General features: G+C 42.8%; 1 protein-coding gene across 1 annotated transcript in view; it reads right to left on the bottom strand.

Moving 5' to 3' along the window:
* The window catches only part of NIPAL2 (NIPA like domain containing 2), a 65194-nt gene extending 51904 nt beyond the window's left edge, over positions 1-13290 (bottom strand). The window contains exon 1 of the mRNA XM_081817133.1: positions 12831-13290. Coding sequence (XP_081673259.1) covers positions 12831-13256 — 426 coding nt within the window. The 5' untranslated portion in view covers positions 13257-13290. The remainder of the gene's footprint in view (positions 1-12830) is intronic.
* Positions 13291-16535: the final 3245 nt, after the last annotated feature.

Raw genomic sequence — 16535 nt, forward strand, 5'->3', positions numbered from 1 at the left:
TGCAAAAGCTTTTTATCTTGATGAAGTCCCAATAGTTCATTTTCAAATTTGCAGTGTTTTTAAAAGAAGGTGGTTTAATTACCTTCAAGAACATACAGTAACTTGAAGTAACCAATATTAAATGCTGTTTCCAATTAGAGGCTCTGGTAAATGTGCTTTAATGACTACAAAATCCTCATCTGCAATCAAGAGTATCATTTGCATACAGTGAGCAGACCCTTATAAACTGCCATTTAAATTAAAGCTGTCTTGTTTACATCATTACTTTACCCAGAGTGTTCTCTGTTTTCTAGCATTTTAGAATTAGTGGGAGTTTAGATCTCCTCTCCTTCCCCCACCCCCTTTCTCCCCTTGTTGGTTTGGAGACTGCTCAGGAAAGAGAACAGAGGGGCTTGTGCAAAGTCACATAGCTAGAATCAGGCAAATTTTGGCCCCAAGCCACCCAGCTCATGTCTGAACCACTATGTCTTCGCCGACTGCAATCAGTAACCTTCTGGCTAGTCATTGTCAATTTACTACAATTTTAAAATTGCAAAATCTGTTTCTTTTTCTCAGCACAAGTCAAATAAAGCAAAGATAATAATCGAAAGGAAAGGTTGCTCCACCGCTCAATAATGCAGTTAGAAGTACAGGCCGGACACACAGAAAGATGCCCTTAATTTGTTCAGTGCTCTCTCTTGTCACCACTGTAGCTTAATTCCTGACTTTTCCAGGATGTCTTGGCAAACAGATGGTGGGAGCCACAGCAAACAATTTATCTGGAATGAGATTCAAAATATCAGCACTGACAAGTATCAAGGATGTTTTTGTTTTATTTGGAATAACAATCTTCTATCCTACCTTTTGTGCCAAGAGTGTTCTTTAGATATTTTGCATAAAGTTACTGACCTATAATCCATGGGTGGGGTGGGGGTGGTTTGGCCAGATGGAGGTGGGATATAACACGGGTGTGTGGAGTTGGTCATAGTATGTCCTGGTTCTGACTTTGAACTCAAACATATTCCTGGCTCTGCCTTCAAAACATAAATTCAGAATCAGACCCCAGTGGAGCTAGTGTGTGGTTCCAAAGAACCATAGATTCAGAGCTAGTTTTGAATGCTATAATAGTCATATTCACCTTGCAACTGGAATAATGCTATGTCTCCTATTCCAGGCAGTAAAATATGCCTGAACACGCAAGTGACAGATTTAGTTTTTAGTGCTGGAAATACCACAGCTTGGGTGATTTAGGTCAACTAGTCCCTGTGGGAATGACCGTAAGAGCCTCAATCTGCAAGGGGATGAAATGTCTGAGAAATGGATGTTCAGTTCACCCCATGTCACAGGAAACTCTTAGGAATGAGCTTATTGTTTTGCATTTGCACCTTGTAAACTGGTAGACAATTACCTCCCCTCCAGAACAATTAGGAAGGAACAGGAGGACATCCAAATTCTTAGTAATACTTCATAATATTTAAGTATTAGGAGTGAAGACTCATAGTGTATACAACTTACTTTGAAATGGCATATTACAATATAAAGTAAAAAAAAAAAAAACATACAGAGAGAGAGAACAAACAAATGTTTCACAGTGTTCACAACTGGTGAATCTCCAGGTGAAGGACATGTGGTGTTCATTGTTCTACTCTTCCTCACTTTATATGAGTTGGAAATTTTTCAAACTAAGAAGTTAAAAAACCACTGCTTTACAGACTCAATGAAGTTAAAGGGAATATGGATTCACTTAAAAAGAGTTAAAAGAGGAGATGACAAGAAAAGCAAGAAATATAAAGCAAGCCGGTTGAACCAAGGAAAGATATTAAGGGGGAAAATAAAACGACTGCACAACTTAAAACCACGTGCAGACACTGCTTAGGAGAAACACACAAAGTGGAGGAAAAGGACACGAAATGCAAGGGGTCAGAGAGAAAAAAAGTAAGTATGGCAGAGACATCTCAAGGATGGTCACAGCAGATGCTATTCATTCAGTCATGCATCCATTTGGTATTTATTCCTCAACTGCCAAATATTAGGTTCTATGTCAGGAACTGAGGATGCAAAGTACCCTTGAGGAGCTCAGAAGAAGTAGAAAAAGCAACTGATAACAGACTAAGGCCACCTGCTAAATCTGTAATAGAGGTAGATGCTTTACAGAACCCATGGGAACAGAAGGGACAGAGAGTGCGAATCGACCTAGCTTGGAGAGTATATTAGCTACAGGAGTGGCTGCGATGACAAATTACCACAAACTTGGTGGCTTAAAACAACAGGAATGTATTCTTTCACAGTTCGGCAGACGAGAAACCCAGAATCAATTTCACTGGGCTGAAATCAAGATGGCAGAGCTACATTCCCTCTGAAGGCTCTAGAGAAGAATTCATTTCTTGCCTTTCCCATTTTCTGGTGGCTGCGGGCATATCGTTGGTTTATGGTTCTATCACTCTAATCTCTATCTCTATGGCCACATCACCGTCTCTTTTTTGTATGAAATCTCCCTGTGCCTCCCTCTTATATTAAGGTGGCATTTGGGGTCCATCCAAATAATCAAGGATAGTCTTCCTATCTCAAGAACTTTAACTTTTTTTTTTTTTTAAGATTTTATTTATTTATTTGAGAGAGAGAGAATGAGAGAGAGCACATGAGAAGGGGGAAGGTCAGAGGGAGAAGCAGACCCCCTGCCGAGCAGGAAGCCCGATGCGGGACTCGATCCCGGGACTCCAGGATCATGACCTGAGCCGAAGGCAGTCGCTTAACCAACTGAGCCACCCAGGCGCCCTCAAGAACTTTAACTTAATCATATCTGCAGTCAACAGGATACCTGAAGGGCCTTCAAGCAGAAGATGCCAGGAGAGCTGGACTGGAGAAGCAGGCAGGAGCCGCTATCTGCCATGAATCTGTAGGTGGCACAAAAGACTCTAAACTAGAGGACAGATGCAGATTTGACTTTGAAGCAGACTCATCCTGGCTGTAGTGTGGAGGATGGACTGGCAAGGAGCAAGACCAGAGAACAGGAAAACCATTTAGGAGACGACTTCAGGAGTTCAAAGAAGTAGGGACAATGGGAGAGTTAATTACAAGTGGGCCATGAAGAAACAATATTCATATTCATCGTGGTAAACATTGGAGACAACGTGAAACATGTAATGCTTTTTGGATTACTGAATGGGTTGGACTATTCCTACCACTAATTTCCTTTGCCCTTGCAGATTTGTCTGCAATACTAAGCCAAACTGCGTTAAAACCATAATATCATATGTGGAAAAAAGAATAATGTTCAGGCATGACAGATTTTTAATTTGTTATCTCGGTTGTTGTATGCTATAAGGTTATTACCTTTCCACCCTGAGAAAATCTCATGACACTGGATCCAAATCTGGTGATTTAAAGCCAACAGACTAGATCTGGGTTACATAACACAGTATATCATTGCTATTCTTACAAGCGGTTCCATGCCAATTTGTAATCAACCTTAAAACCTAGGCAGAAAAAGCCGAACATATTGCCTTCCCATACAATTAAGAACTATTACATTTTGTCTTTTACTTGGGAACACATTGACTTACATAATTGTACATTCATTATTTTTATAAACCGAACTCCATTAAGGATAAACCTTACTAAGCTTACCAAGAAGCCACCATGTTTTTTGCCTTTGAGAAATCTAAGTTTCAGTAGAAAAAAAGTTTATGGGAAAAGTAACATATTTAACAACACATCCTTTGGGGGCTTTTAACACTTTGTGAAAAGGAGAGCAACAATTGTCAAGAAAGATGAGATACTGGTCCAGGAAGTCTTCAAACTTGGTTCTATTATAAAACAAATCAACCCCATAGAAGGTTGTGAAGGGAATCTTTGAAACAAGGGCAGACATGCTGAACACAAAGAATGCTATTGTTTCCATCCAGACAGATCTAAGGTCCATAACTTTCAAATTTTGCAAGATCATATTCATAATAATTTAAAAACTCTGTAATCCCTTGTTTTCAAAGAAGCAGGATTTCAGTCTGCCTTTTGCAGGGCCAGCCCAGGCTTTGGAAGAGGCTTCCTCTCCTAAAGCTGGGAACCTGAGAGCTCTTGTAGCTATAAGTCCTTCCCTCACACCTGCCTGGGTTTCTGGGGGTATCTGTCCTTCTGAAGAGCAATGCCTGCCTTGAACTCTGTGTTTGGTTGGCTCCATCCCCCTGAAGATTAAACTCTATCGAGTATGTCAGGCATCAGCCACTGGGTGAGTTTCTGCCTGAGTATGAGGGAGGGATAATGACGTTGCTGCTCTCTGACAGACTTCTGCCAGAGAATCTTGCCACCCACCAGACCAGATCTTTCTGACAGCAAAGCAGGAATCAAGTTCAAGTGTTCTACACCTCTTAGGCATTGTGACTTGCACTCTTCATTGCCTCCAAAGGGCCACTCCTCATAGCCCAAATGATTTCCCCTATCCCCAAGCTCCTCCTTCCTGGCCAATGATGGTGACTCTGATTTAGGTCTGCAAATGTAGTTCAAAAGATTAATACAACACTTTACATGTAGCTCACGATTATTCTCAACTTTATGGCTGGAGCAGGTGCTTATAGCATGAGGTCTGCTTGTACCCTGCCCACAAAGGACCACTCATTTCTCCACTGCTGTGACTCAGACAGCCACATCCAAAGGTATATTACAGTTTCCCCTTCTGCTTTGGTGCTCTTATTTGCCATTACATACCTGTACTCTGTTAGTCTGGAAGCTTAATGTAAATAGTCTATCAGATAATATAGGCGAGGGCAGCTTCACAGCAGTCCTTCAAACGTGGTTTATCAAGTAATTATAAAACATTCTCTCTCCCTCCCTGTCCCTCTCTCTCTCTTTCTCTCTCTCTCTCACACACACACATACAATATGTATATCACATATATATAGCTACATTTTGAGGACACAATCCACGTTTTCTGATTTCTTGGACATCGCTGTCTAACACTGCTCTGTTAAGAAGGGCTTTCTGCTTGTGATTTTTATTGTATAGAATGTTGATGGCATTTTAGGCCCTCATTTGTTGCTTTGCTGACCAAGCTTAATATGGGCTGTGACAACAGGGAAGACAGTGCAGCTATGTCCCTAACATCCCTGGAACAATCAGAGATTTGCAAATCCAGAGGCTGAAGGAAACATAAAGGACCCCCCACCCCGAATTCACAGGATTCACCTCAAACTGGAATGAGATATTGGAAATGCTACCATGGCTTCTAGGATTCCATATAGTATTGCACTCATATACCATACCTTTTCCACCTAAATCCACTAAACTTTTAGGAGTTTCCAACTTACTGAAGAGGTGACTGTTGATGGTAAAGAAATTTCTAAGCAGGTAGAGATAAGAAAGAGACTAAGCAAGGGATACTACCTTTGCCAGATGATTCCCTTTGACTTTGCCATCAGTAGGAAAGACAGGGGCTCTTTGTAGATTTTTTTGGGGGGGGGTGATGTCTGAGGGGCTAAGTTTAGAATTTAGAAATAAGTCACCACTTACTTGGCATAAGGGTAATACAAATATTTCAGAAGTTGATCCTATAACCTGAGCTTTTAAGGAGATTATCCTGTTCAGGTCTCACCCACAAAGGCAGGCAGGCTAAATAGGGGGCAACTTTTTAGGGCTGCTCATGTGAAGCAGGATACAGAAAAGGAAGGCCCTAAATGAGCTGAGAAGGGTGTTAGTTTGAGAGTTGCCCAAGTCGACAACAATCCATAGGAGGACATTGTTGTTAGGGCCACACAGTATCCCCTTCTCTTGGTTACAGGACCTCTCTTTCAGCTAGCCCTTCCTAAAAGTGCCCATGTTCTTTGGGGATGCCAAGTCCAGTAACTCTGCCCTTGGTGACTGGTATGGGAAAGTCCACGAACCTAACCTCATCCAGTCAGGCTGAAGCCCATTTATTTTCATTGGTTGAGAGAGTCAAGCTTCTTCTCCCGGAAGTGGAAGGAAGAATGTAGGCTAGTGGGGCGAGTCTGCTAAAAGTGGAACCAACAAACTCTAAGGAAGAGGACAGTGAGATCTGAGCCTTCGCCATGTTGTTAGAGCCCCGGGATCAAGCCTTAGTTGAACCCAGAGTTCTCTTGGACTTTCACGTTAAGCTGATTATTTAAGCCAGTTAGTGTTAGGTTTTCTGTGACTTGCCAACTAATGCCTCTTTTATTTTTTAAAAAGATTTTATTTATTTATTTGACAGAGAGAGGGAGAGCACAAGCAGGGGGAGTGGCAGGCAGACAGAGAGGGAGAAGCAGGCTCCCGGTAGGGAGCCCGACGCGGGGCTCGATCCCAGGACCCCGGGATCAGGACATGAGCCAAAGGCAGACGCTTAACCGACTGAGCCACCCAGTTGCCTGCAAACTAATGCCTCTTAATTACAAAGCATTCTTGGTTAGGGAAACCAAGTTAAGCTAGAAGAGAGACAGATTCCTACAGCAAACTTAGTTTGGCCAGTGATCCAAATTACTCCAAGAAGAAACCAACTGGAGAGGTACAAAGAAGGAGGTGTGGGGGATTTCAGAAACCTGTGCTGAGGCTGCAGGCAGGCAGCAGGACAATCCTTGGAGGCAGACCTTGGGAGGACCTGTCAAGGCCAGGGTCTCTGAAGGAGTCTGGCCAGGCCAAACACAATCTTTGGTGAGGTGTGGCGCTCGGGACTAAGCATATGTTAGCTTGTATTTACAAAAGGGGACAGTCCACACCTCCAACGTGTGCCAAAGATGACAGGAGGCCATCTGAAGAATGACCAAGGGCAGGGCAAGTGACAAGAGAAAGCACATGCTAAGAACCATGTGAGGGGAAGTGGAGTGTTATCTGCCAGCCGCCAGGCAATCAGGGCATTCCGGTGAACCAGGACGGACTGGGGGCGGGGGGCGGGGGGAGGGGGCAGGCGGTGAGCTCTGACTTTATGGAAAATGTAAGTTTATCTGGAACACAGTGGAAGATGAGTTATAAAAAGGTGTAAACTGAATAGAGTAATACTGGACCTTTAGGAAAAAACAAACAGGCAAACCCAAGCTAACATAAATGCCCCCATGGAAATCTCAACATTAACGGCGCCTGAGCCCTTCCCAGGCTGGGAGTGCTTGTCTTGCTGGTTGAACTACAATCAGAGTCTGGTAATAGGATCACACTACTGCCACCTAACCCCTCTATCACTGTTCCCAGTTCTGCACACCCATCCCCCCAGCCCAGGAGTTGGCAAGTGGCAGAAGACGTAGGAGGAATCCTTCCCTTAGCACTAACAAGTGTTCCAATGAGGAAAGTACTGCAATTAGGAAGTGCTCTGGAATGTGAATATGTTTGCAGAGTGATGGGGAGCCAAACATCAAAGGGAGTGAGAAAGGCGCTAGATACAGAGAAATCAGCAGTTTTAGATTAAAAAAGGAAAGGTTAACATCAAACATCTGACACGATTTCTCTTATTTCCATTTGCAATGAGCTAAGTCCAATAATTATGAATCATCAGAAATATTATTTTATGACATTTCCTATAAAATAGGTTGACTGTAATACTACTAGTAATAATAGCTAGTATTTATTCGAGTACTTTCTATGTGTCTGGCACTTTGCTAAGTTTCGGACATACATCACCTTATCCTATTCCTACAACAACCCTGCAAGGTATGTATTATTATTATTACCATTTCAATAGAGAAAGCCAATATTTGGAGAAATTAAGAGACTTGCCAACATCTCTGGTAAAAAGACTCAGCTTTTAAAAATGCACTATACAAAAACAAAAAGGATAGCTTAGGGGAACATCATCCTTTCCACGGTAAGCTCTCAAATGCCAACTTGAACAGTCATCATCATTTTTAAAAAGGAATTATTTAAGTAATTCTCAATCGCTTGTTTAAGCAAAGTGAATATGGCATACCACTTCCCACAAGGTGAATATGGTATATACCATTATCCACCTGGGTAAAACATGCAAGTTGAACAGTTATTGCAATGCCAATAATATTTTTAAAACTTAAAAAAATTATAGAACATAATAGATACAGACAACTTCAAAGAGAATGATACAGATGAATAAATTACTAAAATGAATTATTAGAAGGCAAACACCCTTATAACACAATCCAGATCAAGATGCCGAAAGAAATGGGGCGCCCACCCAAAGCCCTCCCTTTGCCCATCTCATCACACCAGCCCCCCTCCCACAAGGAACCACTGGCCTGACTTTATTGTAATAATTTTCTTGCCTTTCCTTGTAGTTTCATCACCCAAGTGCACATCCTTCAACACTATAGTTGAAGGGTTTTTTTTTTTCCAGATAGGTTTTTTAGGTCTCTTAATTTACAACTTCTCCATCCTCTCCCTTTTCTTTCTTGTAAAAATGATTTTTGAAGAAATGGAGCCATTTCAACCTGTCAAATGGCAATGTTAGCCTGAATTTGCTGATTGCATCAATACAAATATTATAACTAGTTAGTATAAATCAAGCCATAAGGAGGAGATCAGGTAGAATGAAATGCAAACATCTTGTCTGCCAAACTCACAGGAGCATTAAGACTTTTTTCCTCTAACAAAAACCATGGGATGATGATGATGATGATGATGGTGATGATGATGATTTATTTTGTTTTCACAAAAGCTTTGATATAGTTGCCTTGAGGTAATCTGTTTCTTCCTCTTGCTGCCTCATACATATATCTTGTAGAAAATCTGGTAATAGGAAAATGCCATGTTGGACATATAAGGGATGCAAAAAAAAATCAATAAGCATAAATAAAACAAAAAAAAAAGGATTTTTTTTCTTGGGAATGAAAAGGAAAGGACCAGCAACCTCTACCCAGCACTTCGGTTATTTGGAAATTTTGGCACTTTTCTTTCTTTAAGAGACAGACAGATGCAGCTACCAACAAAAAAGAAATAGATGGTATCAAAGCAAAAATCAATAAAAGGGTGATATAAAACTCAAAGCAATTTTTCTTTAGTGCAATGAAATAAGCCATATTCATTCCCCTCCTCACGTTGCCTCTCACTACCACTTCTTTTCAAGCCATAGTTTCTAAGCAATGGCCTTCAGGCAAGGAAAAAGGATAGCTGTGTAGTTAAACCTACTTGCTGTAAGATCTTGGGGCAAGTTATTTAGAGGTTTCCTTACATGAACAGTGAAGCTAATATGTACCTTACGAGGTTGTTGTTGGGGCCTCCATTGAGATAATAGCTATAAAGTGTCACATAGTAAATGCATAACAAATGTCAGTCTCTTGGCTTTGCCTCTTCCTGGCCAAGTTCTATCAATTTTCCTTTAAATATGTTGACTTTAAACATTCAAGCCATTGAAAATCAAAAATTCAAATAAAGGACATAAAAAATTCTGAATTTTCATTTCACCCTATGCAGAATAAACCTTTTTGACAATGTCCTTGTGAATTTAGATACTTAGCAATATGCTTAAACTTTACGAACCAGGGACAAAACCCCTCCTTTACAATACTTCCCACGTTCATCCTTTCCTGTCGATTCCCTCCATAACCTTGCTGGTTTGGCACTATTTCATCAATCAGATAGCAAAAGGGAGACTGAAGATCTTTTATTCCAACCCTCATTTTCCTGGAGAGGAAACTGAAGCCTAAGGACACTCTAGTTCACAGCAGAGACTAGACTATAGCCTCTAACACTGGTTGCAAATTAAGTGCCTACAGGGGCCAGTATGTAAAAGAGATGAGAGTAAAGGGAGGGGCTTAGGTGGGGAGCACAGCTGTCATAAACTGTGAACTTCTGCTCACAGTTACCACGTGGGAGAAAAGGCCAAGTGCTGCTAGAACTTTGAACATTTAAAGAGATCACCGAAACTTGAAACTTTATATATAATCTACTTGCTTTTAAATGCTGGCAATGTATTAAACATTTTTTTAAGCCTCTTTGCAGGTCAAACAAGACACATCTGTGGGCTGGATTTAGCCAATTTGAGGCCTCTGCATCAACACTGTTAACCCTAAGTTAAATTTCTTTAATTTGCTTTGATTCTCATATTCCTTGCTAAAACAACAACAACAACAACAACAAACAAAAAAACAACCTTCAAGGGCTCCCCATTGCCAACAAGATAAAGTTCAAACTTCTTAACCAGTCCTTCCAGGCAATCCATGACTATATTTAAGACCCCAAATTATATTTCCACCTTACAGTCTCTGTCCTCCCCTGCAACCAGAATGGCCACCGATTACTACATCAGGTATAAAAATAGTCAGAAAGTCACCTGCCCAGGCCATGGGCTGTCCTTGGTCTCCAGACTTTCCCTCTCTTGGAATCCCTTCCACCTGTGCACTCCCATCAGTGAAACTCTGCCCATCCGTAAGTGCCCAGCTGAAATACCACCTTTTCACAAAACATCCCTGATGGCCCCTGCACAAAGCCACCTTGCTCCGAATTTCCACAGGACTTTATATCACTCACATGACACTTAAAACATACTTTCTTGTTTTGGAGTATAGCTCATTTCCCCTAGCACCTAATAACACTCCTGGAGGAAAGGGTGAATAGGTTCACGTGTTTTGTACAAAGTAGGGGGCTCAATAATTGTCTCAGAAATATTACCCTTTTATACTGAAAACTTGTGGATCAAACATTAAGAAAACACGTTTACCGAACTCCACCACATCTGTACTTTCAGAGGCAGACTCTTGAGTGACAAAAAGGAGCAAAGACCTCACTTCTCTGGCTTCCCAAAACATTTTCCCCACTGAACTACTACCTTCTACCCGCTTTAGGATTTCCTCCTCTAGAAGCACTCACATTTTTGCCTTGGAAAACATTGCTTCTAAGAGACCACTGTTAAATATTCATCTGTTATGTGAAAGTGTTGGTCTTTCTCTAGGAATAAGGTTAATTTATCAGTCTGATGATTATCACTTGGAAAGACGCAGAGAGCTGGGCTACTGTCATCAAATAGTTCAGTTGTGATAAAAACTGATTAAACCATGACTACTCAGCAACCAAGGCTAATTTTGAGTGTGAGAGTCCTAAACTGAGATCTCACATTTTTGTTTTTCGGGAGCCACTCCCATTTTTAGTCATCTACATTTGGCTGTGTCAAGAAAGAAAAGAAAAAAAAAAAAAATTAGACTCCATTTTATTTTTGTTGGCCTGGCCCGCACTAGAGGCACTCAATAAAATGTTTGCTGAATTAATTTCAAAAAATCAATTTTCACACTCTTCTAAGTCTTATAAGATGGCCTAAATTTGTACAATATTGGGAAAAGTTGATACAACCTTACCTCAAACTAGGTATAGTTTGGATGTCAGTTGAGTAATTTCAATTAGCATATCCTGGATACACCCTTTTAAATCTGTACAAATATATACTGTCAAAGGTAAGTTAGGCCTTGCAAACATCAAGTTAGGTCCCCATATTTATGTCACGTGGTAATCTGTTTTGCTGTTAGAGAGCCAAGACAATCTTGAATTCCAGGAAACATCAAGGAAAACTGACTACAGGAGTTTCAACTCTGAGAACAATGTTTTTTCCTGTTTTGGATGATGCCATTGTAGGTCACAACTACTAACCCTCTAATTTCTTTACCAAAAGAAAAAAGTTCATTCTTAAACCTTTACTGGGAGTACCTCTAGCAGAAGCACATTATAGCATGTTTATAATATATACTAGCGTAAGCATAATTTAAGAGATAGACTCAAAGATCTTTCCATAAAAAAGCATTTTTTTTCTTTGTAACTGCTGTGAAGGAAGAACTGGAAGAGTTAAAAAACAGTGACCAAGAGGCTCTGAGTCCCCTCATTTTTCCTACTTTAGTACGTTTTGTGGTGAGACAGACTTCAAGCAATACCCTCTCCTTTGTTGAAAACGAATAAGGTGAACATGCTTATCCTGTCTTTATATAAATTTTCTGTGTTAAATTTCTGAAAACAAAATTTCAATATTTTATAAATTAACATTCAAAACACTTTTCAAGTGTTCTTAGAGGAATTCTAGACCTTTGATTATTGGTTAAAAAACGATGTAGCCAACAGTAACAAATACTTTGATTATATTGTTGCAAACTAAGAAGGCCCACGGATTTGTTAAAGAGCAAGAAAAAAGTAACACACTTAATGAACCCAGGAGGAAGCCCGGGATCCACTACGTCAAGATCTCTTGCTCCCACTTGAAAGAATATAAATGGGCCCAGAGGAAGGGCTTGCCAGGGCTGTTTTTCTATCTTAAACCAAGACAAAAATAAATGGGCAGCTCCACTCCCCTCTGATCTTCTTCAATGTATATCTCCAGCACAAACTGGCATTGTTTAGGCTGACAATGTTCCCCCAGAGGACCGGTGAGACAGAAGGAGAGAGTCATGCAATCGCAACGCAAGAATATGGGTGTTCTTCGCACGGAAATGGAAGCGCCATGCTGAGCCAGCGGGGACACACGCGCGCGCAGAGCATCTGCGCGGAGGGGACATTTGGAAGCCCTTAATGAGTTCCCTGCTTCTGAGAATGGGGTGTCATTTATTTTTCACTGTAAAATGATCGGGATGGAGGGGAACTGAATATGGGTGGAGGGCAGTCACCCCACACTCCTAGAATCCTTCCGGGAGCGGGCGGATTCAGGCTGGAGAGGCGGGAATGTTCGGGACCAAGAGGCCCCGGAATGACCCCGCAGAGGTCGGAGCCGCAGACCTAAGCACCCCACTCCCAGGGACTGATGCGGCGGAGAGTGAGGCCGGGGGAGGGGGGGCCCCCGCGCTCTCCCACAGGAGGGGTACTTCAGTGAACGTGTGGAAACATCACGTCAGCTCTTCCCGGCGTCTGAGAGCTGGCAGGCGCGCGGCCGAGGAGCAGGAGGCGCCGCGGCCCCGCCCGTGTCCCCACCGGGCGACTGGGGCTGCCGGCCCCTTACCTGGTTGCTGCGGTACCACGCGCCCGACAGGGAGCCGTTGCTGGCGCCCAGCGCCCAGTACGTGAAGTTCCGGGACAGCTCGTCCACCGCAGCCGAGGCGGCGGCCATTGGGGCTCGTTCCCGGCGCTCGGGCTCGGGCTCGGGCTCGGGCTCGGCCTCCGGCTGCCTCCCGGCCCCGCAGCTCCGCCAGGCGCCGCGGAGGAGGCGCGCCCTGCCGAGGCCGCGCCCGGGCCGCGCCGAGGCCACTTCCTGCTCGGCGCCCGGGATGGCGGGCGCGCCGCGGGCACCTGGCTCCCGCCCCCGCGCGGCGGCAGGTGCGGCTTCCGCCCGCCCGCCCGCCCCCGCGGCCTCGGTCCTCGGGCGCCAGGTGCCCGTGGGGACCGCCGCCGTCTGCGGCCTCTCGGGGCGGCCCGGCTCGCGGCGCATCCTCGGGGCCGCGGGGCCTGGGCGCTCGGCGTCCTCGCTGGCCAGACCGCCCAGGGCGGATCCCCGTGCGCGCGGGTGGCCGCACCTGCTGGGGCGAGAAGGAGGTGTCTCCAAAGGCGCTTCCAGCCCCAGCGAGCGCTCGGTCAGGACGCACTGAAGTGAATGGGAGAGAAGCCCCTCCGTCTAGCCCAAAGCAGCCCCCTTCACCCCGTCTGTACCTGGCAGTTCCAGCTCTCTATCACACTTCCAGTGTTTCTCACTTGAACTTTCAAAGTTGTTTGCATATGGAAAAGTCACGAGTTCCCGAAAATATCATAAGCAACACGAGAATGAAGGTTGGATCGATTAAATCTCAGTATCAACAACTGATAGATCTTAGTAAATATTTCCGCAATGAAGGAAGGAATCTCCTGGTGGTAGCTGGAGGACCCCAAAGTTTCCTTCAGAAATGGGGTTTACTTCAGATGGAACCAGAAGGAATTGCTGAAATGTTGCCAGCTGCTGGATTTAAGAATTTAGAATGGGAGATAATTGTTAATGGTCTTAAAGAACTCTAACTAGATGTTTTGGTTTTGTCTGTATTCAAATTCTACTGTTACTAGACAAATGACTTGTAAGGTATCACTGACCTTGAGAATCTTGTGATTCTATATCGTTGCCTGAAGCCCTGGCACTTGCAATTCTTTTGTTTACACAATGCTGAGATTCTTCTTACATAATGTATTTTGACTGCCATGACTTCATTACAGAGAGACCTTCAAGGAAAGAGAATTGCTGCCTAGTGAAAAACTGGGAGAAAATTTTCAGTGTTTATTAGGGGATGTGTGCAAATGAGAGAAGGAAATGAGAAAAATATCATTTTAGGTAAAGAAATAACAAGACATGTCATCTGGGAAGCTGTGTGGTTTCTTGCTTGAGCACCACCCAAAATGCTCAATGAACAGTTAATAGGGTAGCTAACTGTACGCAATTTTAAGAGGCTCACTTATTTCAAATAAATATCTGAAGGAAAAAGTGTCTATTTTTTATATCTTCTATAATATCACATTAACTTGTGTTGGTGACTTTATTAATGCTTCCTTCAGTTGAGCTGCTTTAGGGTACCAGTAACGGAATACCCTAGTAAAAGTGGCTTAGACAACAAGCATCTATTATCCCCGGAGGAAATTTTGTTCTGTATGGCTCAATGATATCATCACTTCCATCCTTCTGCTGTACCATCCCGGATATATCAGGCTTTTCCCTTTTCATGGTGGCAGCTCCAGGCATTACATGCAAACAGGACCACATCTAGGAAAAAAAAAGAAAAACAAAAACGAGGCATATCTTCTTTTTTTAAAGATTTTATTTATTTATTTGACAGAGAGAGAGAGAGAGCACAAGCAGGGGGAGCACCAGAGGGAGAGGGAGAAGCAGGCTCTCCGCTGAACAGGGAGCCCAATGCGGGGCTCGATCCCAGGACCCTGAGATCATGACCTGAGTCGAAAGGCAGATAGATGTTTAATAGACTGAGCCACCCTGGCGCCCAAGAGGCATTTCTTCTTATGCATCTTTTGATTAGAGGAAAACTTTTTTCAGATTCCCCCAGCAGACTCCCTTTCATGTCCCTTTAGCCAGGACTGGGTCACACGCCCATCCATGCTCTACGTGCAAAAGGAAGCTGGGAAAGTGACTCTCAGGCATTTCCAGCCTTCAGAGTGGGAGTGGAGCTCTATCAGCAAGGAAGAAGCCAGGATGGGGTGGGAGGGTACTATCAGCAGAGCCTGGCACAACCACTCCTCAGTATATTCTATCAGCCAGATTGTAACTAGTCATACTGTCTCTAACAAGCAAGATAATAAATGGATCGTGTCACTTTCCTGTTTCAAATGCTACCGAACCTCCCCATTGACACAATAAAGTTCATACTTTTTAAGCTTGGCATATGAGATACTTTATGATCTGGCCCCCCTACGCTGCTACACTCAAATTACTCCCACTTTATTTTTTTAATTAAAAAGATCATTTTCTGTTTCTTTGCATTTGTTTAAAAGACGTCTAATTTTGGAGGAAGACAGCACTTGGTACAGAAGAAGTGTGATGTGTAGCTTGTGACATGCTGTTCTCCAGAGTCCAAGATGCCACTGCCGTTGCTGTGGTTGTCCTAGTGCGTGGGGGTGGTTGGAACAAAGAATTCGTGACCAATGTTCCTTTCTACTCAGTTCACAAGGAGGCGGCAGGAATGTTGTGTGAGCTATTTTGGTCCCAGCAGAGTAGGAGTTGCTGGAGGCTGTTCAGGGCTTTATGACGGCCTCTACCTCTTGCGGGTTTTCTTCCGGGGATATCCTGTTCACTTTATAGGACACCAAAAGCCTTCGATCAACTGCCTGTTTTGAGCACTGAAATGGTGGAGGTCTGTTCCTCAGTTAATTCAAGGAATTCTGTTCTGGTGCCACATCATTTGAAGCTAAATCCTGACTCCACTGCAGATTGGCTGTGTGATTTTGATCAAGTTGCTTAATTTCTCTGTGCTTTGCATTCATCATCTGTAAAATGGAGCTGATGGGTACTGAAACATAGAAAGTACTCATTAAGTGCTATCATTTACTACTTACGACCGTGGGAGAGGGAAGAATTCTTTAAACAAACAAATACACACAAAAATATAAACCACAGAGGATAAGATTGATAACACACAATTGCAATAAAATTAAGAACCTTCATATATCAATAGACCATAAAATATAAAAAGATAAGTCACAAAGTGAGAACATTATTTGTCACGACATATAACCGACAAAGGTTCACATCCAGAATATGTAAATAACTCCGATAGGTCAATAAGAAAATGCCAGATAACCCAGCAGAAAAAAGGGCAAAAACATAAACAGGCATATTTCATAAGATAAAGTATAAATGGCTGATAAACATATGAAATGCTTCTGTCTCACCAATAATTAGGAAAATGCAAATTAAAAAGCCTAATGAGAATCCATTTATACCTACGTGGTTGGCAAAAAAAATTTTTTTTAAATTTTTGTATTGTTTCAGTTCATTTGGGCTGCTATACCAAAATACTAACAACTGGACAGCTTATAAACAACAGAAATTCATTTCTCTCAGTTTTGAGGCTGGGAAGCCCCAAGATCAAGGCACCAGCATGGTCACATTCAGGAAGGCCCTTTTCCTCGTTCACAGCCAGCACCTATGGGCTAGAGATCTCTCTGGAGCCTCTTTTATAAGGCACTAATCTTATTTATGAAGGCTCCACTTTCCAAGGCCTCACCTACTAATATCATC

This window comes from Leptonychotes weddellii, chromosome 4, assembly GCF_054177405.1.
Source record: "Leptonychotes weddellii isolate Sample4059 chromosome 4, ASM5417740v2, whole genome shotgun sequence".
Taxonomy (NCBI): Eukaryota; Metazoa; Chordata; class Mammalia; order Carnivora; family Phocidae; genus Leptonychotes; species Leptonychotes weddellii.